General features: G+C 42.0%; 2 protein-coding genes across 4 annotated transcripts in view; both read right to left on the bottom strand.

Annotated features, from left to right (window-relative positions):
• LOC115142607 (testis-expressed protein 2-like) overlaps positions 1-20,576 on the bottom strand; it is a 61,736-nt gene extending 41,160 nt beyond the window's left edge. For 2 of the 3 annotated variants that reach the window (XM_029682195.2, XM_029682192.2), the window contains exons 1-2: positions 20,383-20,576; positions 19,502-19,594 (exon numbers count right to left, since the gene is read on the bottom strand). The gene's annotated coding sequence lies outside the window, so the exon portion shown is untranslated. The remainder of the gene's footprint in view (positions 1-19,501; positions 19,595-20,382) is intronic. The other variant, XM_029682193.2, reaches the window with a different exon arrangement.
• A 1,004-nt stretch (positions 20,577-21,580) lies between these two features.
• Positions 21,581-25,728, bottom strand: LOC115142618 (myeloid-associated differentiation marker-like). The gene has a single exon (XM_029682215.2). It carries the CDS (start codon positions 25,194-25,196, stop codon positions 24,282-24,284), a length of 915 nt encoding a protein of 304 aa, XP_029538075.1. The 5' UTR covers positions 25,197-25,728; the 3' UTR covers positions 21,581-24,281.
• Between the last annotated feature and the right edge of the window lie 1,475 nt (positions 25,729-27,203).

The raw sequence follows: 27,203 nt of genomic DNA on the forward strand, positions 1-27,203 counted from the left end.
CGCCGTTTATTACTTCAAGGCTATCAACTCCCGAGATGAGGCTCGTATAACCGATGTGAAATGGCTAGCTAGTTAGCGAGGTGAGCGCTAATAGCGTTTCAAACGTCACTCGCTCTGAGACTTGGAGTGGTTGTTCCCCTTGCTCTGCATGGGTAACGCTGCTTCGAGGGTGGCTGTTGTCGTTGTGTTCCTGGTTCGAGCCCAGGGAGGAGCGAGGAGAGGGATGGAAGCTATACTGTTACACTGGCAATACTAAAGTGCCTATAAGAACATCCAATATTCAAAGGTATATGAAATAGAAATCAGAAAGAAATTGTCCTATAATTCCTATAATAACTTCAACCTAAAACTTCTTACCTGGGAATATTGAAGACTCATGTTAAAAAGGAACCATCAGCTTTCATATGTTCTCATGTTCTGAGCGAGGAACATAAACGTTAGCTTTCTTACATGGCACATATTGCACTTTCACTTTCTCCTCCAACACTTTGTTTTTGCATTATTCATTTGAGGCTAAATTGATTATATTGATGTATTATATTAAGTTAAAATAAGTGTTCATTCAGTATTCTTGTAATTGTCATTATTACAAATACATTATTATTTTTTTAAATGTTTATTTTTTATTTTTTTTAAATCGGACGATTAATCGTCTCGGTGTTGAAAAATCATAATCGGTCGACCTCTAATCCAAATATCCTGAGGATGGTGTTCATTGTTATAACAAGTTGGGGCCCATATAGGTCTTATTAAATGTAATGCAAACAAGTGACAAACTATACAACCTACTATAATTCTCTGAAGAGGCTGTAAAGCTCAGCGAATTGCTAACAGGGGTGCACGCACTACTAAGAATGGACCACATGCACAGACACACGCACAAACTAGGAAAACATAAATAGGCCTAGGTAAAGACAATTATTTTCAAGATAACAGCACTAAAAAAACATTTCCTAACAATGTAAACTTGCCCCTGTTAAGAAAACAACAATAGGGAGAGAAAACAAGAGGATTTCGTCCGACTTCACAGAACAGGCTGCACCGACCTCTCCTGCTGCAGCTCATTTCCTCCTTGGTAAGCTTTCCAGGACCAGTGACCTCTATCCAGTCTCTCTCTGGCCTTGACACAACAAAACGACCCTTCTCTTCAACCCATCAGAATTATACAAGGTAATGTCAATAGTATCAATATTATTCATCCTTTCGCCAGCATAGGTGATAACCTGTACAATTGCAACTTTTGTATGCTTTCTTAAAATAATGCACAACAGGAAAGGCAGTGTCGAAGGAGCAAGAACAACAGATAATCCTATATTCCTTAATGCAGAAATGCGCAACCAGCAGTTTAAGCATCAAGCTACTTAAAAAAAAAAAAATCTGATATCTAGTCGTCATGCCAACTAACAACTTCCTTACAACTCCCACTACCAACAAATCTTTCCTGGAATGAATTACCTTGTTGGTAAGGTGACACGTCGTGTTAGAAAACAACAACAACACTAGGATTCAGAGGAGAGAAAAAAAACATGTCTATGCTTTAACTTGAAAATTAGGAAAACCATCACGCTCCCGATATCTCATTTGTTAACCTTAATCCAATTAGCGTGTTAGCATCTGCTTAGCTTTCACATCAATTTAGTGGCTAGCTCGCCCAGCAGCAAGATAAATGGGCCCTGCTGAGTTTGAAGTCTTCGCTGGTCATGCTAGCTGCAGTCAGAAATAAATAGGGCTAGCCAATAAGACAAGACTGTCAACGTGTGGGAGCTGGTGCTAAAAATTCACCATGCAAAAAAAGAAAGAGTAAAAAGACATGATTTCATGTCAGTAAGGATATCCAATACCAGACATTCTTTCAACAGCCCTGCTCTCAGTTCACACTTGAAAATGAACCACATCAAACCATTCTGAGCTGGTATCTAGTGGGAAAAAAGGTTCACTTGGTTTGATGGCATAGGAGGGACTGAGCAGGGAATACCACCAGTATTTTGATGTTCTTTCCTGTGGTTCAACCACTAGGGACAGCATTATAGGCTCACGCTGCATGTTGATAGTAGTATTATCCTGGGTTAAAAAACTGCCCAAGGCTATTGATACTGCTCTTTGGGTAAATATAGAACATTTGCCCTGGCAATGGACAAGGAGTTAGTCTCATCCTTTCTGAGCGTTAATAGCATGTTGCCTTGGGTCTGACAGCCATAAACTTCTGAAATAATGTTGTTTCCATGGTAGCTTGTCTTACCCTCAGGAGAGGGGTATTTGTGCAAGTCATCTTATGTCTGCCATGTGACAGAAATAACAGGCTGCTAGAGGGAGGGATGGCACAATAGCCTCACGTCACCAGCCCCCTCCGAGGCCTTCTCAAATGTCAAACGCTGTTTTTCCAAATGGCAATCCAGAATAAACATGATAATTCTGGCAGCTAGCATTCAGGGGACATTAGGAAAAAGTGGTGAGAGAAAAAGTCTGAAGGGGGTGGGGTGAGTCAAGATGAAGTCAGAATGTGCAGCGCCGCCATTGTTTTGCAGAGGCTTGACAGGAGCTTGGTGGTTGTCCTCAAGTTCCTAGGGCTCAAGGATATGTTGAGAAATGTATTAAAATTCATTTAAATCTATACGCAACTCAGAGGACAACACTATTGGCCAAAGCAAAGCGTTTCAGTGTTCTTTGAGTAAAACCTACCTTCCATTACCAATCCCAAAGGGACCAACGGATACCGTATCTCACCAACCAAACTTGCTCGAGACAAACATAAAACGATAAAGCCTACATATGTTAACTTTCATTCCTTCCAGGGCCTGTTGGAGAGATTGTGTAATGCCAGCCCATGTTTCCTAGGCAGGGTTTACCAATAATCCCCCCACACTACTATCCCTCTTTACTTATTCAACCTCTCTTTGCTAATACAGCAACTACCTGCTGAGTCACTTACTGAAACCCCCAAAGCAATGACAACCCACACAACCCAACACAAAGCCAAAGCCTCTGGTTATTGGTGAAAGCATCCTCTCCCCATGTGTCGTGAACAATTCCTGTTGCTGCCGCCTTTGAAAAGGCAATTTACCAGGGTATTTAAGATAACACTACCGAAAGGTGTTGAAAGGAGGAAATGGGAAGTAAAAACATGTTTGTTGCTCTCTCTCAGTGATGCTTTTGTGCTCTTACATGATGTAATACACAGAAAATGTGCAATAAACTGCAAGACGGGCCTCTAAAACCAGAGTGGAGATAGAATGTAGAATAAAAGCATACGGCGTAATAATTTTTCCAATTCTATTGAAATGGTGGGTGCGAGTCTGCTGGGTATGAAAATGCCTTTGTGCTAATGCCATTGACACAGAGCACAGGCAGGGTATAAGAAAGAGGGGATTATGGGAGAGAGGGGCGGTCGGCTGAATAGGTGTAAGCAGCACAGTATGCTGGAGCTTAGCTAACACTGACTGAGCTGATAGTATTGCGTGTGTCTTCTTGAAGTACAAGGTCAGGACCTGAGAGAGGGAGGACGGGATTGGAGGTAGGGAAACGAAGAGAGAAAGAACGCATAGTGAAGGAGGGTGTTGAAGGGAGAGAGAGGAGAGAAAGAAGAGGGGGAATAGACAGGTGAGGTAAAGGAAGATAGAAAGGCCTGTGAGTGTGCTTACACCTGACCACTGTCTGGAGTCAGGACAATCTTAGTCGAGCAAGCCTCCCTCACCCAACAGACTTGCTGTGGTCAAACTAGCGGGGGAAGGATAGAGAAATGCCGGGCAGTGAAATTGTGTCTTTTGATATAGTAAGGAGAGTATAGAAACCTTCTATGCTCTGGTTAGAAGTTGGCAGTTGGCACAGATCTAGGATGAACTTACACTCCCCTTCACCTTAGTCCTGATAGGCTACTTCTTTAGTGCTAAAAGTAAAATTTTCAACATTTCCCTGTCCGAGTCTGTAATACCAACATGTTTCAAGCAGACCACCATAGTCCCTGTGCCCAAAAAAATCTAAGATAACCTGCCTAAATGTAGCCATGAAATGCTTTGAAAGCCTGGTCATGGCTCACATCAACACCATTATCCCAGAAACCCACTCAATTTGCATATCGCACCAACCAACCAATCCAAAATTACATCTAGAATCGGCTTCCTATATCGCAACAAAGCCTCCTTCACTCATGCTGCCAAACATACCCTCGTAAAACTGACCATCCTACCGATCCTTGACTTCGGTGATGTCATCTATAAAATAGCCTCCAATACTCTACACAACAAACTGGATGCAGTCTATCACAGTGCCATCCGTTTTGTCACCAAAGCCCCATACACTACCCACCATTGCGACCTGGTTAGTTGGCCCTCGCTTCATACTCGTCGTCAAACCCCCTGGCTACAGTTTATCTACAAGTCTCTGCAAGGTAAAGCCCTGCCTTATCTCAGCTCACTGGTCACCGTAGCAGCACCCACGCGTAGCACGAGCTTCCTTAACTTACCTCATTTGCACTCACTGTATATAGACTTTTCGTTTTCTTTTGTTCTACTGTATTATTGACTATGTTTTGTTTATTCCATGTGTAACTGTGTTGTTGTATGTGTCGAATTGCTATGCTTTATCTTGGCCAGGTCGCAGATGCAAATGAGAACTTGTTCTCAACTAGCCTACCTGTTTAAATAAAGGTGAAATAAAAAATAAATCAATAAAGATAAACTGATGATGCAATCTCTATTGCACTCCACTGCCATTTCCCACCTGGACAAAAGGAACACCTATGTGAGAATGCTATTCATTGACTCCAGCTCAGCGTTCAACACCATAGTGCCCTCAAAGCTCATCACTAAGCTAAAGACTCTGGGACTAAACACCTCCCTCTGCAAATGGATCCTAGACTTCCTGTCGGGCAGCCCCCAGGTGGTAAGGGTAGGCAACAACACATCTGCCCAACTGATCCTCAACACCGGGGCCCCTCAGGGTTGTGTGCTCTCCTGTACTCCCTGTTCACTCATGACTGCACGGTCAGGCACGACTCCAACATCATCATTAAGTTAGCTGATGACACAACAGGGGTAGGTCTGATCACCGACAACGATGAGACAACCTATAGGGAGGTCAGAGACCTGACCTGTGGTGCAAGGACAACAACTTCTCCCTCAATGGAATCAAGACAAAGGAGATGATTGTGGACTACAGGAAAAGGAGGACCGAGCATGCCCCCATTCTCATCGACGAGGCTGTAGTGGAGAATGTCGAGAGCTTCAAGTTCCTTGGCGTCCTCATCACCAACAACTTACATGGTCCAAGCACACCAAGACAGTTGTGAAGAGGGCACGACAAAACATATTCCCCCTCAGGAGACTGAAAAGATTAGGCATGGGTCCTCAAAAGGTTTTGCTCACCATCGAGAGCACCTTGACGGGTTGCATCACTGCCTGGTATGGCAACTGCTCGGCCTCCGACCACAAAGCACTACAGAGGGTAGTGTGTACGGCCCAGTACGTCACCGGGGCTAAGCTGCCTGCCATCCAAGACATCTATACCAGGCGTCAGAGGAAGGCCCAAAGAAATTGTAAAAGCATAGTCACTTTAATAACTCTACCTACATTAACATAATTCACCTCGAGACAGATGCCGCCGCCCCCCCCCCCCCCCCGCACATTGTACCGGTACCCCCTGTTCATAGCCCCGCTATTGTTATTTACTGCTGCTCTTTTTTAATTAGGGATTTTCTTAAAACTGCATTGTTGGTTAAGGGCTTGTAAGTCAGCATTTCACTGTAAGTTGTATTCGGCGCATGTGACAAATACAATTTGATTTGACATTCATTACCTTATACGAAGTGTTTGATTGTGAGAGTACAACCTGTGTGCCAGTGTTAACATACACGGCTCCGATTGACAAGGGAAGAAGACAAGCTTCATTGACTAATGCTTGAGCACAGCTAGCTAAAACAAACTGATGACAGTGTCGGCCAGTAAATACAGGGGACAGAAGACAAGCTGCTCTACCACCCACATGCTAAGGACATTGTTGTTTGACACTTTTAGAAAACTTGAGACCACCTGACAGTTCCCACACACACTCCCACACAGATGCTAAAACACCTGCCATTGGCTGCCTGCTTTAGACCTGGCTGTGTGTGTGTGTGTGTCTCTCCACAGAGAACACTAGATGAGAGGATCAGAGAGCTGGAGGAATGACTGTTCGCATATGTTGTATTTACCAGTAAGTGTGTACTAGTGTGCATGAATAAACATGTTTGTGAGAGAGTGAAAGCGAGAAAGTGTGTGTGAGAGAGAGAAAGCGTGTTGACACACAAGCCAGTTTAAAACCAGTGTGCATGTTTTCTGATGCACCGGCCAGTGCTAACAGGCTGGGTAAAAATACCCCAGTCAATGAGACAGGATCACCACAGGGCAGCCTGTCAATGCAGTCAGAACTCCCTCATACTGAAAATACCACTTCAAGAGTGAATGTGCACAGGCTTTAAACAGTATTTTTGGAAGGAGGATGTAGTAGTGGTGGTGGTGTGGGGATAGCAGTCGTGCAGGACGTTTCTTCAAGCCTCACTAACTACCAATTCAAAGAGACACTTGTAAACAAGGAGCCGACTGTGTTCCTGAGGCATCTTCCAGGGAAAAGCTGTGTCACTGCTGCCAGGGGCAATGCTCTGGGCCAGGGCTTGAATGGAGAGCGTGCTCAGTTACCCAGAATAGTTAGAAGTCTGTAGAAAAAAATGACGTAAACGGACCTGATGTTTAGAGAAGTTCTCTCTTGCTCTCTTTAAACAGGAAAGGTCCGGGTGAGGGCCTGATACTTCTCCCCCAGGCCTGATACTGTACCGTACATTCACTACTGTGCACACTACCCACTGGTCTATACAAAAGCCCAACAGCATTAACAAACATGCTGCAGGCCTAACGGTAACCTATCGCATGTTTGAGCTGCTATTTACATAACAGTAGCCTATTTCTTTCCAAATGGCTACATTATTACACAGATAAAAAGGTTCAATAGATGTCCAATACATTCCAAACAACATTTCTGGTATTGTTGTGGTTCAGTTATTCTTTTCAGTGAGAAAGGGGCTGGCTGGCATGGGTACAGTATGTGACGCCATGACCAGTGCCCACTAAGACAAGGGACACTTAGTGCAGGACGCTAGATGTGAGAACTTATGAGAGGCAAAGAGAGAGTGCTCATGACGTGCCCATCAGCGAGACAGAGACACAGAGAGAGAGAGACACAGAGGCAGAGCGACAGAGAGAGAGAGCTGGAGGGTGGTCCTCCATGTCCCTTCTTGCTCGCCAGCGGCCTCCGGCACGGTTCACTGGTCCTTCGTGACGACCCTGACCATATGCTAATATAAAACAAGCTGTCACTCGAGGTTAACAACCCCAAAAACATGCTCTTGGCTTGTCCCTCCACATGTATCTTCCAAACCATCCATATCGCTGACATCCCAAGTCCACAGTGCATCTAGTAATGTTGGATATGTACGAACACAACATAGATCTGAAGTCTGAGTCTCAAGGTAAAGATATAGATTGCAGGTGAATTCATCAGACCATTTCTAGGGCCTTATAAAAATCCACATTGTGGAAAACGCAGACTGATTCACAGAATCCAGACATTAAAAAGGGAATTCAACAATTTAATATTTTTTATTGAACTTAGTAGAGGCAAGCATTACATGGCGATAGCAGACACCAACCCACATAGCAGATGTTTTGGCGGTGTCGGAACTGTATGGTAGTTGTCAAAATCAGTGATCACCCAATCGCGAAAATGTAGCCTATGTAGAAATAATTACGCTCCAATTGAAAAAAAATGCGTAACGAAAAAAATGAGGATTTCTATCAGCCTAATGGAGGTGTAGATTACATCTCACATTCCAGTGTTCTAACATGTAAATAAGGCTGCATGGGATTTCACATAATGCAACTACGTGCAGCCAAAGACAAATGTCCTCTAATGACAGGAGCCGCTTGTAGATTTGACAGCTCTGATGCAGTTCCACCTCGACACTGCCAAAACATCCGCTATGCAGACGTTGCCTGAAGTGGATCTGATTGAACAGAGCCTTAAATGTATTGAACTTATTAGACCATTCGTTGAATTTGCCTAAGTTAATCACAGGACTTTTCCTGCAACGGCACAGGAATGCCCGTTAGTGTGTGTTGTGGGTGTCTAGTCTACACTTTGTGTAGCCGTTAGCGATAATGCTAATGATAACCTGTTTTTTTTAAACTGTACTGTTTTGTCTTTCACTTGTTTTCTTTGGTGTAAATTTTTCGTTGTAGTAAAAGAACTAAAACCATCTGCTGGTAGATGGAAAGGCTTTTACCCCAAAATTCTCAAAGAAATGCTAACTACGAAGAAGCCTATGCCTACCTAGCAGAATGATATCACTTTCATAGATTTTTTCCCAGAACTCAAAACTGGTCTAATGATGTAGTTTAAGTACCGTTTTGTACCAAAACCATAAAATAAAATAGTTTTTCTATTTTGAAAGTGAAAAACTTAAACCAGGAAAAACAAAACGGAATGAGGATTTTATAGGGCATAAAAACAGATTTTATAGGGCACTACATTTCTATAGCAAGCCAAGGGTATTGGTTTCAATATGTAAGTAACAAAGCCTACCAGACGGCCTAAATGCCTTTTATGCTCGCTTCGAGGCAAGCAATTCTGAAGCATGCATGACAGCACCAGCTGTTCCGGATGACAGTGTGATCACGCTCTCCATAGCCAATGTGAGCAAGACCTTGAAACAGGTCAACATTCACAAGGCCCCGGGGCCAGACGAATTACCAGGATGTGTACTCAGAGCATGCGCGGAACTGGCAAGTGTCTTCACTGACATTTTCAACCTCTCCCTGACCGAGTCTGTAATACCTACAGTTGAAGTCAGAAGTTTACATACACTTAGGTTGGAGTGATTAAAACTTGTTTTTTAACCACTGCATCAATTTCTTGTTAACAAACTACACCCTGTATATAGCCTCGTTATTTTATTGTGTTACTTTTAATTTCATTTTTTACTTGAGTTTATTTAGTAAATATTTTCTTAACCAACAATTCAGTTCAAGAAATAGCGTTAAGGGCTCCTAAGTAAGCATTTCACAGTAAGGTCTACACCTGCTGTATTCGGCGCATGTGACAAATAAAAATGTATTTGATTAAAGAGAAAGAATGGGAACCCTGATTGTCAAAGTCACTTACAGAATTCCATGGCTCCAGTGGAGGGGAAAGGATTTAACATGCACACTTTAGGCTGAATCAATGTGAGCTATATTGGTTCATTGACCCCTCATGTCGTTCATGTTAAATAATGCACTCCTCACTTAACTACCACTCAACTTCCTAAACAGGCCCTCATTATCTTTGAAAGAGCTACACGGCCTTGACAGCGACAGAACTGCTACGCTGCCGACACACAGGGATCTTGTTCCACTGCTCTGGTTACATGGGCGACGCAGCTAGACAACCTTGGCTGTTGGCACAGTCAACCATTACGGCTACAGGTAGGCTACAATGTTAATTTCTTCTCCCTATGGCTGAGCCGACACCCAGAGCCATTTGGGTCTGCAACTGACTACCAAGTTGAACCAAGGGTTCAAGAGTTCACGCTGTTGTTATTAAACACAAAGGCTACTCACAGGTGAGCTCCTTTGAACTAAAGCTATAATTCCAGACATAACAATTGCAGTTCTCGTTTGAGGGGGCATGGTCTACATAGTCTAGGCTAATTATTGTGATATGGGAGCTTCGTTTCCACTTAGAAACTTGGAGCAGTTTTAATTAGAGGTCGACCGAATAATCGGAATGGCCGATTAATTAGGGCCGATTTCAAGTTCATAACAATCGGTATTTCTGGACGCCGATTTGCCGATTTAAAAAATAAATAAAAAACAACATTTTATACCTTTATTTAACTAGGCAAGTCAGTTAAGAACTCTTATTTTTAATGATGGCCTAGGAACGGTGGGTTAACTGCCTCATTCAGGGGAAGAACAACAGATTTTCACCTTGTCAGCTCGGGGGATCCAATCTTGCAAACTTACAGTTAACTAATCCAACGCAAAAACGACCTACCTCTCTCTCGTTGCACTCCACAAGGAGACTGCATGTTACGCGAATGCAGTAAGCCAAGGTAAGTTGCTAGCTAGCATAAAACGTATCTTATTAAAACAATCAATCATAATCACTAGTTAACTACACAAGGTTGATGATATTACTAGATATTATCTAGCATGTCCTGCGTTGCATATAATCTGACTGAGCATACAAGTATCTGACTGAGAGGTTGTAGGCAGAGGCAGGCGCGTAAACATTCATTCAAACAGCACTTTCGTGCGTTTTGCCAGCAGCTCTTCGTTGTGCTTCAAGCATTGCGCTGTTTATGACTTCAAGCCTATCAACTCCCGAGATGAGGCTGGTGTAACCGAAGTGAAATGGCTGGCTAGTTAGCATGCGCTAATAGTGTTTCAAACGTCACTCGCTCTGAGCCTTGGGGTGGTTGTTTCCCTTGCTCTGCATGGGTAACGCTGCTTCGATGGTGGCTGTTGTCTTAGTGTTGCTGGTTCGAGCCCAGGGAGGAGCGAGGAGAGGGACGGAAGCTATACTGTTACACTGGCAATACTAAAGTGCCTATAAGAACATCCAATAGTCAAAGGTTAATGAAATACAAATGGTATAGAGGGAAATAGTCCTATAATTCCTATAATAACTACAACCTAAAACTTCTTAACTGGGAATATTGAAGACTCATGTTAAAAGGAACCACCAGCTTTCATATGTTCTCAGTTAAGAACAAATTCTTATTTTCAATGATGGCCTAGGAACAGTGGGTTAACTGCCTGTTCAGGGGCAGAACGACAGATTTGTACCTTGTCAGCTCCGGGGTTTGAACTTTGCAACCTTCCGGTTACTAGTCCAACGCTCTAACCACTAGGCTACCCTGCCTATACCCTATATATATATATATATATATGGGGCGGCAGGGTAGCCTAGTGGTTAGAGCGTTGGACTAGTAACCGGAAGGTTGCAATATATATATATATTTTTTTTAAATCGGCCGATTAATCTGTATCGGCTTTTTTGGTCCTCCAATAACCGGTATCGGCGTTGAAAAATCACAATCGGTCGGCCTCTAGTTTTAATTGCTGTACCAGGGTGGAAACTACGCACTGTACAACAGTTTATGGGGTACAACGTTTTTCTGACACTGTTGACAAAGGCAATAAATTAAGTTGGACATGTTTCATATCCAACTATATAAAAACCAAGTGGAACAATATGAACTTCATCAGACATTCTTATAAAACTGACTGGATTTACTAGTTTTGGCACGCTAAAACAATGTATTTTACAACTCTTGGATGACTCACTCCGGGTGTGATAAAACACATATTGATACGTCTGTTATTCAGATACTAACTGAAACTGATTCCAAAACAACTCGATTCTGATGAGGTGTCCAATTGGCTGTGGATGCAGACACCAGATGTCACACCAGGTATTACATAGAAAAAACTACTCAAGTTGATCATTATCAACTAGTCTACTTCAAGCAAACCTAGGAGTTTTCTAGCTTTCTGGCTGTGATAAGAAGCCTTGTTATGTTTAGGGGAGTTAAATGAGAAGCTCCGGCAGTAGTCCTCCTGTCTAAGATTTGTGGGTATCCATCTCAAATCAAACCAAAGTTGATTGGTCATGTAAACAGTTTAGCAGATGATATAGCGGGTGCAGCAGTTTGCAACTGCACATGGGGACAAAGATTGTACTTTTTGGAGAAATGTCCTCTGGTCTGATGAAACAAAAATAGAACCGTTTGGTCATAATGACCATCATTATGTTCAGAGGAAAAAGGGGGATGCTTGCAAGATGAAGAACACCATCCCAACCGTGAAGCACGGAGGTGGCAGCATCATGTTGTGGGGGTGCTTTGCTGCAGGAGAGGCTGGTGCACTTCACAAAATAAATGGCATCATGAGGCAGGAAAAATATGTGGATATATTGAAGCAACATCTCAAGACATCAGTCAGGAAGTTAAAGATTGTCCATTTGGAAGACCCATTTGCGACCAATGACCCCAAGCACACTTCCAAAGTTCTGGCAAAATGGCTTAAGGGCAACAAAGTCAAAGTATTGGAGTGGCCATCACAAAGCCCTGACCTCAATCCTATAGAAAATTTGTGGGCAGAACTGAAAAAGCGTGTGCGAGCAAGGAGGCCTACAAACCTGACTCAGTTACACCAGCTCTGTCAGGAGGAAGGGGCCAAAATTCACCCAGCTTATTGTGGGAAGCTTGCGGAAGGCTACCCAAAACATTTGACCCAAGTTAAACAATTTAAAGGCAATGCTACCAAATACTAATTGGGTGTGTATAAACTTCTGACCCACTGGGAATGTGATGAAAAAAATTAAAGCTGAAATAAAATCATTCTCCACTATTATTCTGACATTTCACATTCTTAAAATAAAGTGGTGATAATAACTGACCTAAGACAGGGAATTTTTACTAGGATTAAATGTCAGGAATAGTGAACAACTAAGTTTAAACGTAATTGGCTAAGGTGTATGTAAACTTCGACTTCAACTGTATGCAAACACACAAGATGTGCTAAGAATGATATGTACAGTTGTAGATATATTAGAGTGAGCTATGTCAAGAATCCAGTATATAAATAAAAACTCAGTGCGTATAAACAGTGTAACTAAAATGCAATGAACAGTCATATAAATATCATTACAGTATTTAATTGCACAGTACAAAAGCCCATTGCAAAATGGATAGAATTGCAGGAAATTAGCTTCCGGACCAGAGTCCGAAATATAAATATATATAGCGTACCAGTCAAAAATGTGGACACACCCAACCTATCTCGATTCAAGGGTTTTTCTATTTTCTACATTGTAGAATAATAGTGAAGACATCAAAACTATTAAATAACACATATGGAATCATGTAGTAACCAAACAAGTGTTAAACAAATCAAAATATATTTTAGATTCCTCAAAGTAGCCACCCCTTGCCTTGATGGCAGCTTTGCAAACTCTTGGCATTCTCTCAACCAGCTTCATGAGGTATAACTTTCCAACAGTCTTGAAAGAGTTCCCACATATGCTGAGCACTTGTTGGCTACTCTTCCTTCACTCTGCAGTCCAACTCAACCCAAACCATCTCAACTGGGTTGAAGTTGGGTGATTGTGGAGGCAAGGTCATTTGATGCAGCACTCCATCACTCTCCTTGGTCAAATAGCCCTTACAAAGCCTGGATGTGTGTTTTGGGTCCTTGTCCTGTTCAAAAACAAATTATAGTCCCACTAAGCCCAAACCAGATGGGATGGTGTATTGCTGCAGAATGCTGTGGTAGCCATGCTGGTTAAGCGTGCCTTGAATTCTAAATCAATCCCAGACCGTGTCACCAGCAAAGCACCCCCACACCTCCATGCTTCACGGTGGGAACCACACATGCAGATATCATCCATTCACCTACTCTGCGTCTCGCAAACACAGCAGTTGAAACCAAAAATCTCAAATTTGGACTCATCAGACCAAAGGACAGATGTCCACTGGTCTAATGTCCATTGCGCGTGCTTCTTGGCTCAAGCAAGTCTCTTCTTATTGTTGTCCTTCAGTAGGTGTTTCTTTGCAGCAATTCAAGCATAAAGGTCTGATTCACGCAGTCTCCTCTGAACAGTTGATGTTAAGATGTTTGTTACTTTAACTCTGTGTAGGATTTATTTGGGTTGCAATCTGAGGTGCAGTTAACTCTAACGAACTTATCCTCTGCAGCAGAGCTAACTCTGGGTCTTCCTTTCCTGTGGCGGTCCTCATGAGAGACAGTTTCATCATAGCGCTCGATGGTTTTTGCGACTGCACTTGAGGAAATGTTCAAAGTTCTTGAAATTGTCCGCATTGACTGACCTTCATGTTTTAAAGTAATGAAGGACTGTCGTTTCTTTTTGCTTATTTGAGCTGTTCTTGTCACAATATGGACTTGGTCTTTTACCAAATTGTGTGTATACACAGTATCAGGGCTCTAAAGTGCAACAATTTTACTCACATTTGCACCTAAAAATATTTTGCTGTGTGAATTGGAATTTTAATTTAGGAGCACCAGAGTGCCCAAAAAAACACCAGATGATAATTGTTACAATGATTACTTAACTGTACCCCAGCCCGAGTACCATGGAGAATACATAGAGCAGATTCATGACTGTCATGCTTGCACCATTACTACAAAGAAAAAGGTTCAGGTTAGGGTACTGGGCGGATGCCGGGCTAGTGTTGACTGTTTAACAGTCTGATGGCCTGGAGATAAACAGCTTCTATCAGTCTCTCGGTCCCAGCTTTGATGCACCTGTACCGTCTCTGCCTTCTAGATGGTAGCGGAGTGAACAGGCCGTGGCTCGGGAGGCTGCGGTCCTTGATGATCTTCTTGGCCTTTCTGTCCAGCCGTCTACTGCTGCAGTGTTCACCAACACGGACTCTAATCCTTCCAACTTTGTCTCCCCCTTGGCTAATCGACACACTCAGTCATCCAGATACACAAGCACATGAACGCACAGTCGCATACAAGTGAAAGTGTGCAAACACGGACACACACCTAAGAGAGTGAAAGCCTATCTGTCTGGAGTCATTTGGTTTTCCTGCCACTTTGACACAGTTCCACAACAGCCAACTTCCAAGGCAACCGTACGCTACAGCGGACAACAGTGCTGAAGAACTGATACCTAGCTAGACAGACTGTAGGAAATGAGGAACAAACCAACATGGAAGAACAATCAATAGTTTGTGATACTGCACTGCTAATAACACCGTATATAGCAGAAACCAAAGGGGCTAGGCATTTCTAAGCTGACTGTTAATGATGAACTCTGGTACTTTGATCAATAGTGAAAGTGACTAATGTGTTCTGAAATGGACTGAGCTGCCAAGAAATATCCATGACTAATCACTTAGGTAGTGGCATCGTGTACTGAAGGATCTGGAATGACACAGCTCGGGTCCAAAATAACAGTTCATCTGTCTGTGCTTCGGCTTTCTGGGATGAGACATCTCTATTTGTGTCTGCTTTCGTCTGGGAACGAAAGCAACTAATCACTGCTTGCCTCGCCATCTCCATTTTTAAAAAGAGACATTGGCTTGGGAAGTAGCATTTATACTCTGTCTATATCTATTTCCCTCCTTGTATCAGCGCTGTTTCTCCTGGTAAACAAGTAATTGTATCCTAGGGGGTAGGAGATGATGGACGGCCTGTTGCTAGGTACAGAGACTATGCCTGACCCACCTCTGTTATCGCTCATAGCTAACAGGTTGACATGTTTCTGTAATGGTCATTATTTCTGAGGGAACTCAGAGGGCATTGACCCCATCTGCACAAACAACTGTCTTCAGAGACCTGGGGAAAAGACAAGAGCGCTCTCAGGAGTACGAGGAATCACTGAGCTATGAAGACCAAATGAATAGCTGCCATATTGAAATAATCTTCATTGGTGTTGGAGGGGCCTGTTAACAGAATGGACAATGTGATCCGCTGTGATTGGAAGTCTCAGCCAGGTGTCTTCAGTTGATGTATATAGATGTGTTTTAATCAAATCAACTATAGCCACTGAGATTGTCTGATGCTTTAAGCACACGGTTTGATTTTAAAAAATGAAGACACACAGAAAGGCTAAAGGGAGTCCGACCGCAATTGATTTGATTGTGCTAGGTCAGGCTCAGACTTGCTGCGTTGTGTAATAAAAATACAAATGAAAGCAAGTGACTAACACCCATTGTCTCTCTCTCTCCTCCCTGCTGCAGCGACCACCACAGAAAATCAGTGTTAATCTCGCTGTCCATGATGCTAAAGCTGCAACATAATTACAGAAATTTTTGACTGTTACTGAAATCCGTCATTTGTTTAGTAAAAACATTCCCTATTCACTCAACCCTTGCTCTCTTAATATGACACATGAATGCATCGCATGCACGTGACCAATAGGGTCTGACATATAGTGTATCACAATCACATGAATAAATTCATTATAACAAACTGTGGGACCTTACATAGACGAAAGAGTGTGTTTTTTGGGGGAAAATGTCTAAAAAAAACAGTTCTCTAATTTGTCTTTATGGATTATTGTGTAGATTGATGAGGGGGAAAAACAGATGAATCCATTTTAGAATAAGGCTGTAACGTAACAAACCGTGGGAAAAGCCAAGGGCTCTGAATACTTTCCAAATGCACTGTAAGTATTGAAATAAAGAACTAAAGTTCAATGGTTGGTGGCTATACAAGGCTGCTATACTAATGATAATGACATTAGCCTACTTACTATAATGATCATAATAGCAATAATAACAATACAATGGAGATCAAGACAAAGGAGGGTTATTAGGCTATTATTATAATAATAAATATCATTTCTCTGACCATTTTGAAGTGTAAACACCACAGAGGCCGTTCTAACGGAAAACAAGTGTAAAGCCTTTTTATTACAGCAAATATTAAAAACAGGCAAATTTGTGAAATTGTTTATCTGACATGTGGTTGGGTGAGGCTTGCTGCTCACGGAATCAGTAGGCTATTAAACAAAAACTCAAACAGGCAACACAAGCAGGATCGGATTCTATTTCTGTAGCTAGACATGCACTACATGATAGAAGTATGTGATACCTGCTCGTCAAACTAAATCATGGGCATTAATATGGAGTTGGTCCCCCTTTGCTGCTATAACAGCCTCCACTCTTCTGGGAAGGCGTTCCACTAGATGGGGGAACATTTTCCTCTCTCCTCACTTTTCTTAGACAAATAAGGCAAAGGGCTGTTTGCTCGTCTCCTAACTTTGCTGCTGCCTCCGCCGCATTGCCCTCAACACCTTCCGGGAAGAATGTCGGTCTTGCCAAGAGGAGAATAAATGGTGATATAAACGGCCGACAACTAGCATCAAGCATATTTCAAAACAGATTACTCAAGCACTGGCACTTCTTCCTCTATTTCTCACATGAGGCTCTGCATAGAGCACATTCCATATGAGCACATTCCATAGAGCACAAATCACAACAACGATGAGTCATTGAGAAACATCGATAAGTATTTTTCCTCATAAGAGACAAACTTGCATAATTTGTTTTGGGTTGCACTTCAGATGAAGGTTCAGTTAGCCTAAGCACCTAACGCTACAAATGTCTGTCTGATCTGATAAGAGAGTGCATTTCATGACTACTAGGGAAATGGGTAACAAGGCCAAAAGAAATGCCTGTTTATTGAACCATTGTGCCCTCCTGCCTTAATCCCAGTCAAACCTGTTGAGATCAGAACCAACAACAATGCCATTCCAAGGAGTTAAACGTCACCAGCGTTGACCTGTATTTGCATAGACATGCTCGGGTTGATAGGAAGAGCCTGTTGGACTTGATCAGCTGTGGAAGGGCAATGTGTTGAGTTTCTCCTCTGTGCCTTAGCGTAAAGGGAAAGTTCCTCCACAATTGCTCAGCTTTCTGCCACACCTGTTACAGCCTCTGAACGGCTAACGTGTGACGTGGACCATGACGCAACAAGACACAACAGTACAGTTGAGTCAACAACTCAGTGCTCTGCTCTATAAAGAGCCATTACAAAATGGTGTGAATGCTAATTTGATGACTGATGGAGGAGAAATGAGCCTGAGTATAAAAATAGACCAACATCTTGGAAATATTTAGGCGGCCAGATGGCCAAGTAGTGAGTCAGGGGCAAAGCCATGAACAGGTGCCGAGTCAACAGTGTAATCCGTAGGCCCAGCATAAAACTGTGATAAGCAGCACATTTTCCCAGTCTAACAACACTCTCGCGCACAATAACGCAGTGTGGTATTACCAGCAATCTACAGGGAGGCCTCTGCACTGTGAAGAGAACAGCCTACACACACCTGTTCTATGACATTGCAAAACAGGATAGATGGAGATCCGTCATCAGTCGCCAAAGTTAAATAACAAGCATGGGGTGTTCGGCTTGGAAAAAAAACACAACATTTCAGCCTGTACTCAAATCAGTTAGCATTCTGCTAACTTGTTATGTAGGGGCTCACTATCTGCCCTAAAATTAACATGAGACCTTCTAAGACTTCGACCTCACGACCATATGTGCCAATGTGGTCAAAATGAACAGTCGCCATGACTACCAGAGGAAAATCAAACAGATTTGTTTCACGGCAGCTTTTGCTTGACAGGAACTGAAGGCTTGCTTTGACTTCCCTTTCTACTGTATAACAGACATCTATTTCACGATGCCTCCGGTTTTGCTGTTGATGGACAGGTGTGACTTCTCTTTCTGATGCACCTGCTACACAAATTAGGCTAAGCTTAGTGAGTCTTAAAACAGGTGCTAAAGGCACCCTATCCATTCTCTCGCTTTCACACGTTCTAACTCTAACCCGACACACAAATCCAGAGGATTTCACGCTGCTCAAGGCCATGTCTCTTGTGCGGATGAAGTTTTCGGATGTGGGAAAAGTGCTTTTGACTAAAACACACAGCAATTCTATTAATAGCCTTAGTGTTAGGCTAGGTGCTGTGTTGCGAGAGTGAAGTAAAGGATGTAGAGTCGGAATTAGTAGAATTTGATTTCAGAATTTGCCTAACGGTAGCTTGCCTAGCACATACAATATTGTATTGAGTACACACGAGGTCCCTTGAAATGACTCATGCTCGAGGGCAGTGTAAAAAGGGTGCAACCAACAGTGGATCATTAAGCAGGTTTCACACACACTATCAGGACATCGCATAATTGTCAATAGCACAAACATATGATCAATAGCACAAACAGATAAGCCCTTATATATAGGCCAATGGGAAACACCCTGGGGGGAAAATACTTGTTGAATATGAAATAAACAAGCCTAGGCCAACAACAAGTGCAAAAGGTTGCGAAACCCAAACTGAGTCTTTCTTGGGATACATTTGTTTAAGGAAAACGGTTGAATAATCATTTCACAGGACTTGTTTATTTGACGTGTTTATTTTATCACAGTGCTGAATGGCAGCCACAGACAGCCATTTACTTTTCACTTGGCCAATTGGTCAAATCCATTTCAAGGTACCTGACAAATACCTCAGGTCTGCTCAAAAAGAATAAACAGCAGAGGGCATTTGGCCCTCGCCTCAGCAGCAGAGAATGTCAGTGATGACGTTTATTTCCTTGTATTTTTTGGGGCTGAAAAGAGACATGCTGATCTGCGGAGGCTGCTGAGGGGAGAACGGCTCATAGTAATGGCTGGAAAGGGGCGAATCGAATGGCATCAAACACATATTTGATACCATTGCACTCATTCTGCTCCAGCCATTACCACACGCCCTGTGTGTCTTACTATGGTTCGCCTAGAACCTGTCCTTGACTGCTGCTGCAATCTCCATCGTTTCCAATAGAATAAAGGCTGTGTGTTACATAAATCAGTGTCTCTCTTTCTCCTTCTGTTTTATTTTCTTTCCCCTCTCTCTCAAAGGTCAGTTGTGTCACAGAGAATGGATCACTGATCAGTTGAAATTTACTGGCAAAGTGCTTACCTCGTATCCTCAGTGCCATTCAATCCAGCATTGTCTCGGCGTCTGCATTCATGTAGAGTCGACTCTCACATGTCCATAGTGTTCAATGACCTGCTAAAGAGAACAATTCAACAATGGTCATATAGATATTTGTACATCAAAACGTGTAAAATTGCACAACACACACACACACTCACTAAATTTCACGTTGGACTTGCCACACAAATACTTTCGTCAAAAGTTGTGTAACTATGTGGTTGTCATCATGGCATCACTCAAACATTTGCTCAGGTGAGAAATGTTTCCAAAGATGTAATCCAATTTGCCCATAGTCTGCATTTGAGATAAAATGTTGGCCACAACAGTATAACTAGCTACTGTACGTATGCAATGACTAACGCCACCCATCTGGCTTTTTAGTTGCTTCAAATAACAATTTAAAACATATGAAAGCAACTTCCTGCTTATGTTATTAACTATAAGGAAACACGGGCAATGTTTAATCGGTTAGTAAGCTTATGTTCAATAAACTATGCATACACTGCTAGCTTTGATAGCTAACAGCTGCTCGCTAGCGTTTAGCCATGGGTGAAACAAAGCCCTAGTAAACTCCCTAGTTTAGTTTTGGATGCAGCTAAACCTAATGACTAGCTAACTTAGCTAGTTACTAGTAGCTAGCAAACGTCAATCTCAAAACAACTCTCGCTTTTACATTTCAACATTCACTCTTGTGAAACCCCTGATTGAAATGGTTTGTTTTACGAAATAACAACGAAGTCGTTTGTGGAAAACAATCTATGTAAACCGCTGGCTACGTGACATTTCACGACAACAAAGCCAAAGGTGTCAAAACTGAAACTGCGATAAAGAGGTGTGTTTTGCCTAATCAAACGCGAGCTTACCGTGTCCCGAGTTCATCATCTCTCGAGCGAGCAGGATTACAAAATCCACTGAATGAATATGAACAGTTTACCGGACAGTAACAAAACGTTGTATTGTTATCACTTCCAAGTACTGCGTCGTTGTCTGAGCCTCATTTCATGCCCAGCCTGTTGACAGCTAACTGCTCGAAGCACAGAGTTCCTGAGTGAAAAAACCCATTAACGTCTCCCAAGGCTAGAGTAATCAAAGTCGATAAGAAGGATCATCAACACGAACCCGTTCGGGGATTGATTATACAGAAGTTTTGGGATTGTTTCCCAATATTTTTTATTTTAGGACTATAAAATGGACTTGAAATACATGTCACACATAAAAAGTTTATGAAAAATGTTAAATGAAAATGATATTGACCTTTGTAGATTATAAATGGAGCACAGTTAGAGCACACAGATACACTTTGTAACTTTGGTCTCTAGGTCTTTCCACTGTGGATTGTCTCATAATACTACCAAAAATAAGAAATAATTGTACTTGACTATCTAGCCATCAAATACACTAACACGCACACTAAATGCACAGCATTCACTTGAAATGATGCATCAGTCCGTCTCTTGATTTCAAAGAGTAGATTATTATTTGTGTCATTGAATCCATTGGAAAAATAAACATAACTTTTGTGGGAATTGCTTGTTCTCATATAATATAATGGGATTCTATTTGATTTTTCTTTTTTTTTAACTTGATGACCATGACATTGATGCGGTATTGAATACAATCAAGATCATGACGTAATTTAAATCACAGTTGGATTTTTTTCACCACCTCCTGAAAGCTGTGCCCATTTTATGACTTTCACACAGCTTGAGATTGTCCTCGGTTGAGAAAAGTGCAATTTAAATGGACTTCACTGATTGGAATAAAGGCTTGTATGGTAATGAAAGCATCGCCATCTAGTGTTAATAACTTATAACTGTTGCTACTCTCCCAATACATTTGGGACATGTTTTGTATCCACTACAGAAAATCATCTCAGGAATCTACATTACAGCTACATTACATTACAGCTACATTACATTTAATGCACATTTTTACTCTATACAAATTACATTTAGACTATGTTTAGATTAGTCACAGACTCTAGTCGAACTCTTATAGAATCCTAGGCAATACCAAAAATAAACAAAGAGAATTGAGAAAGAACTCCGCACCATACCTTGCTTGTACTTAATGTCTTTAATCAATTCAATCACTCCCTTCCTAACTCTGTATCTTTCATCTCTCAAATACAGAACCACAAGCAAGATACGTTACAAACTCAAAGTATTCTAAATGAAATCACTAAGCCTCTTGCATGCAGACAAGCTGAAAGAGCATTCTGCCCAGAAAGAAACATGGCAGTTGGCACAGTATCTGAAATCTGCAGTGTGATGACGTTTGTCTGCCTACCAACTCCCCCGGTGGGGTTATGGTAATGAGTTGTGACACAGAATAAATGTAATGTTTGTCTTGTTTTTATTTATTCCCTTAATAAGTCCTCGCTGCCTCTCAAGTCCGTCAAGCCCCACTCACTGTTAGTGAAATATGACTTTACTCTTCGACTGAAGTCTTCTTATGTGTTTGTCTCAGGATCAGTCAAATGTATTTGTATTATGTCCGTTTCAATATATGAAAATTATTGATTATTTCAACTTCATTTTACAAATCTAAGAACCTTTTTTTAATGTAGGAAATGCAGTTGGTAGTTAGGTTGTTCCACGAAATGAATCCCTTTTGATATTTTAAGAAGAAATTGTGCACCAATATTACATTTTTAAAAAAACGTATTTTCAATAAAGTGCCCTTTAATATAGGCCACATGGAGAATTCAATAAATCAAATTTTTTAATTTGAATAAAGATTTGTTAAAGTGCCAAAATCCAGCATTTTCAAATAACACTCCATGCACCCACTGTGACTTCCAGGAAGATTGTAACCCACTTAACCCCAAAATATATCCAAGTATTTATTCACCATCATTGTAAAGCCTTAGTTATTTTGTCATTTCTAAAGATGATTATTTGTTTCGTGTTAGTAGTGATTCATTTTAAGAAATCTGTGCCTCATTTTAAGGTCAACCCTGTTACATGAAATAAACTCTTGTTTTAATATGGTGAAACTATTCCTGCTGAATGTTTTTTTTAATAAGGAAATATTGAACATCTAATAGTCAAATAATAGTGGTAAAGCAGGGTTGGGTAGTAATCTGATTTAAAACATGTTTTTAACTGTAATTGGTTATGCTGCCAGAAAAATCATTGTAATCGGATTACAGATACTTTTGGAAGACTAGATTACACTTTTTTGGATTACTTTTAAATTCAGAAAGGGTGTTTACAGAAAAAAAATACATTATGACACCTTTATGTTTTTTCAATGACATTCAATTCAGCATTGATAAAAGGTGCAAGTTTCATGCTTGTTTTCTAACCAAATGGGAGGTCTGAATTTACCAGTTGTGAAGTCGTAACTACCAGTTGGATGCATTCATGTACTTTGAACTCGTTGAGAATTGCTGATTGGCCAAAGGCCAACAAGCTGCATATACTAATACAGCTATCATGCTTGTAAAGTAATTATAGTGTTCAAATTCATATCAATAGATTGCTTTTTATGAATAATGTTTTGTTGCATTTAACTGCAGAAAATGCTGCTATCAAGGTAATGTCTTTAATAGGTGTCGTCAGAAGTCAGCATGTGAAAGAAGTTGCAGCTCAGGATGATGGACGAGTTTCCCACTAGTAACGACCAGTTGGGGGGGTCGTTAAAGTGGGGTTTTTCCAGTCGTATGTGGTAAATTCGCACTTCCCACTTGTTTGCAAATGCAGCATAACTTCGTTCCACCTGAGTCTGACCACAAGTCTGAGACCACTATGATGACACACAAACTACATTTGATGGATTCATTTTGTCTTCTTCTAATGCCTCTTAAGGGGAAAGTAATCCAAAAGTAACGGAAAGTAATCAAATTATGTTACTGAGTTAAAGTAATCCAAAAGTTACGTTACTGATTAGAGTTTTGGACAGGTAACTAGTAACTAACGGATTACATTTAGAAAGTAACCTATTCAATCCTCTGTGAACGTAGGTAGGCTGGCTCTACTCTTTTTTTAGTCATTTCTGTTTTTTTGTGGTGGAAAACTGAGTGGGTCGAGCATAACACGTCAACCCAGTAACTCATAGATAGGCTAGAAATGTTTTAACACATACATTGTTTGAGTGACGCTGGCGTTCAATTGCCGCTACTTGTTGCACACAACAAGCTTCTATTCCACCTGTCACAAGGGGATTCATGGCTGATTTAAGATGAAATCGTTACTGTCAACCCTGTTACTTAATAGGCACTTACTATAATCATTCTTATTTATTTAACCTTTTCACATAGGAAAACTTGTTTTTTTATTAAGTTGAACATGTGCCCTTTATAACAGAATGTTCAAATTCGTTGAAATCAAACATGTTTTTTTCCACCAAGTTAAACCATCTCAAAAGGCACCGAATAGGTGGAACCACCAAGTTGTACTAATAGCTACACCACTACATGGCAAACAGGTCACTGACTACTGAAAACACGACAAAGACTTGAATTTAGTTCAACTACCACCATGCTACTGAAAATGTAGTTGAATTGCTAGTGGAATTACATGTCCTGAAACTACTTCCCAACACTGTGCACATGATAATGTACATGAAAATATCTATGACATTTGTTTTTCATTCAGTACCCCTGATTAGAATCAATATAAAATTGACATCAACAGAAGTTAATATTTCATGGACTTTGGAAATGTGTCCCCTTCTCCTATAATACACTATGACTAAGTTAATATCCATAATGTACATGCTATGTGTTCTGAAGGTCAACTATCCAGGTGTGTCTTATTCAGGCATGACTCCTATCCCGCAGCAGTTTGATAGAGAAGGCCAGGTCCACTGTGTAAGCTAGCAGGGTAATGCTGGCCATCACCGCTTCCATGACCACAAGGGTGGGCCCAGTTTTCCTGTCTGTGAGGTCTTGGTCGCGTTTCCGTAGCTCCAGGACTCTGGTAAAACACAGTATGGTGGCGACCACATAGAGAAGCACCCCTGTCAGACTGAAGCCAGCCAGCAGGCGGTCAAAGGGCAGGGGGCATCGCCCAGCACAGTCCCCTAGAACCACCATCACTGTACCCAGGGACATTAGGAGACAGAGGGCATACCACGCCCCAGACACCCATAGCTGCCAACCCACAGCTGCCAACCCTACTTTTACCAAAGCTCCACGGACCTGCTCCACCACCAGGACGATCATCTCACATCCTCCCCAGAGCTGGAGCACCTTGAGCAGGCCGGGCACACTGGCCATGTAGCCCTTCTGGTCCTGGGTCTGGTTGCGGATGAGATAGGCCTCGGTTGCATAGGCCAGGAAGGTGAGACACGACGCCAAGGAGGCGGCAATAGGACGGGGCCAGGCACCTTCATGACACATGACTGCCCAGGGGAAGGTGACTGTGGCGCTGAGGGTCATGAGGGTGGCGAGAGCCGCCACAGTCACGGTCAGGTTCTTCCAGGAGATGGGGACCAGGCTGTGGAACTGGATGATGTTGACCACGTGGATTAGGAGGGTGAGGATGAAGAAGAGGCACCAGGTGAACATGCAGAGGATCCTGAAGGAGGGCTGGTGGGTGTCAGAGGTCAGCTCCGAGGGAACCAGGGAGGCTACCAGGCTGAAGGTAAGGCAACCGGACAGGAGAGCCCACATGCGCACCAGAGACAGAGGGCTGGTCAGATCACTGGCCTCCAGTACAATTACAGGCATGGTGGTGGTTCCCAAACAAAGTCCAAAACCAGAAACTCCAAAAAGGCTGTAGACAGAGGTTTATAATGTTGTAACGGGCTTGTCTGTAGAGCAACAAAGAGGTGTCTTGCTTCCTTTAATAAATATCCAAACCTCAGTTTGGACAAGCTCAAATTCAAGTTGTAACGTCTATTTAGGTTAAAACAGAAATTTGCTTCCACCTTCCGAAAAGGGTGTCAACAACCTTAACCAGGACAATGTACTACACCAGGATAGAGTCAACTCACAAAAAGATTTCGCACCAACTGAGAAAAAAATCTAAGAACGCTGTCGTGTTGAGCTCTTTTAGTCAGATGACAAACCCCCTTGTACATTTCTCATTTCTGCTAACTCCAAATCCAGGAAATAACCCTCCAGAACTAGAATATGGTAAGCCCAAAATGAAAGGCCCCAAAAATCGAATAAACCGACAGTTTAGCGCATGAGCCAGCGGTCATCTCCACTCTGTTCCATACCACCAATTACTTTGACAATGCAAACCTGATTAAAACCCCCACTTTTCTATCCCTTGCTTCCTATACCCCAGCCTGGTCTCATAGACTAGACGTAACATAGTAAACATAAAGCAGGGACACTCAAATTATTATAATATATTACATTTTGTAAGGTTACATAAGGCAAAAAACAAAAGTAGGGTGGGTGGGCATATAATGCGAACGTCAAGCAACCAAAAGGTTATTGAGTTCAAATCTCATCATGGACTGTTTTAGCATGTCAGCTAATTAGCAACTTTTCAACTACTTATTACTTTTTTAGCTACTTTGCAACTACTTATCGTGTTAGCTAACCCTTCCCCTAAGCCTAACCCTAACCTTAACCCTTTTAGCTAACCCTTTCCCTAACCCTTTAACCTAACTCCTATACTTAACCCTAATCCCTAACCCTAACCCCTAGCCGAGCAACTAGCCACATAACTAGAATTCGTAACATATCATAAGTTTTGCAAATTCGTAACATATTGTACGTTTTGCAAATGAGTAACTTATAATACAAATTGAAATTCGTAACATATCATATGAAATGGTTGAAGGACATCCACAAATTAATACATACCATACAAAACGTAACATATCATACTAAACCCTGGACTTCCTGATGGGCCGCCACAAGGTGGTAAGGGTAGGTAACGCCACATACGCCACACTGATCCTCAACAAGGGGGCACCTCAGGGGTGCGTGCTCAGTCCCCTCCTGTACTCCCTGTTCACTCATGACTGCATGGCCAGGCACGACTCCAACATCATCATTAAGTTTGCCGATGACACAATAAGGGTAGACCTGATCACTGACAACGATGAGACAGCCTATAGGGAGGAGGTCAGAGACCTGGCCGTGTGGTGCCAGGACAACAACCTCTCCCTCAATGTGATCAAGACAAATAAAATCAAATGTATTTATATAGCCCTTTGTTCATCAGCTGATATCTCAAAGTGCTGTACAGAAACCCAGCATAAAACCCCAAACAGCAAGCAATGCAGGTGTAGAAGCACGGTGGCTTGAAAAAACTCCCTAGAAAGGCCAAAACCTAGGAAGAAACCTAGAGAGGAACCAGGCTATGAGGGGTGGCCAGTCCTCTTCTGGTTTTGCCGGGTGGAGATTATAACAGAACATGGCCAAGATGTTCAAATGTTCATAAATGACCCGCATGGTCAAATAATAATAATTACAGTAGTTGTCGAGGGTGCAGCAATCAGCACCTCAGGAGTAAATGTCAGTTGGCTTTTCATAGCCGATCATTAAGAGTATCTATACCACTCCTGCTGTCTCTAGAGAGTTGAAAACAGCAGGTCTGGGACAGGTAGCACGTCCGGTGAACAGGTCAGGATTCCATAGCCTCAGGCAGAACAGTTGAAATTGGAGCAGCAGCACGGCCAGGTGGACTGGGGACAGCAAGGAGTCATCATGCCATGACAAAGGAGATGATTATGAACTACAGGAAAAGGAGGACCGAGCATGCCCCCATTCTCA

Source organism: Oncorhynchus nerka, linkage group LG15, assembly GCF_034236695.1.
Source record: "Oncorhynchus nerka isolate Pitt River linkage group LG15, Oner_Uvic_2.0, whole genome shotgun sequence".
Lineage (NCBI taxonomy): Eukaryota > Metazoa > Chordata > Actinopteri > Salmoniformes > Salmonidae > Oncorhynchus > Oncorhynchus nerka.

Excerpts from the sequence above, each read along its gene's own strand:
- LOC115142618 (XM_029682215.2), bottom strand. The coding sequence starts at position 25,196 with ATGCCTGTAATTGTACTGGAGGCCAGTGATCTGACCAGCCCTCTGTCT.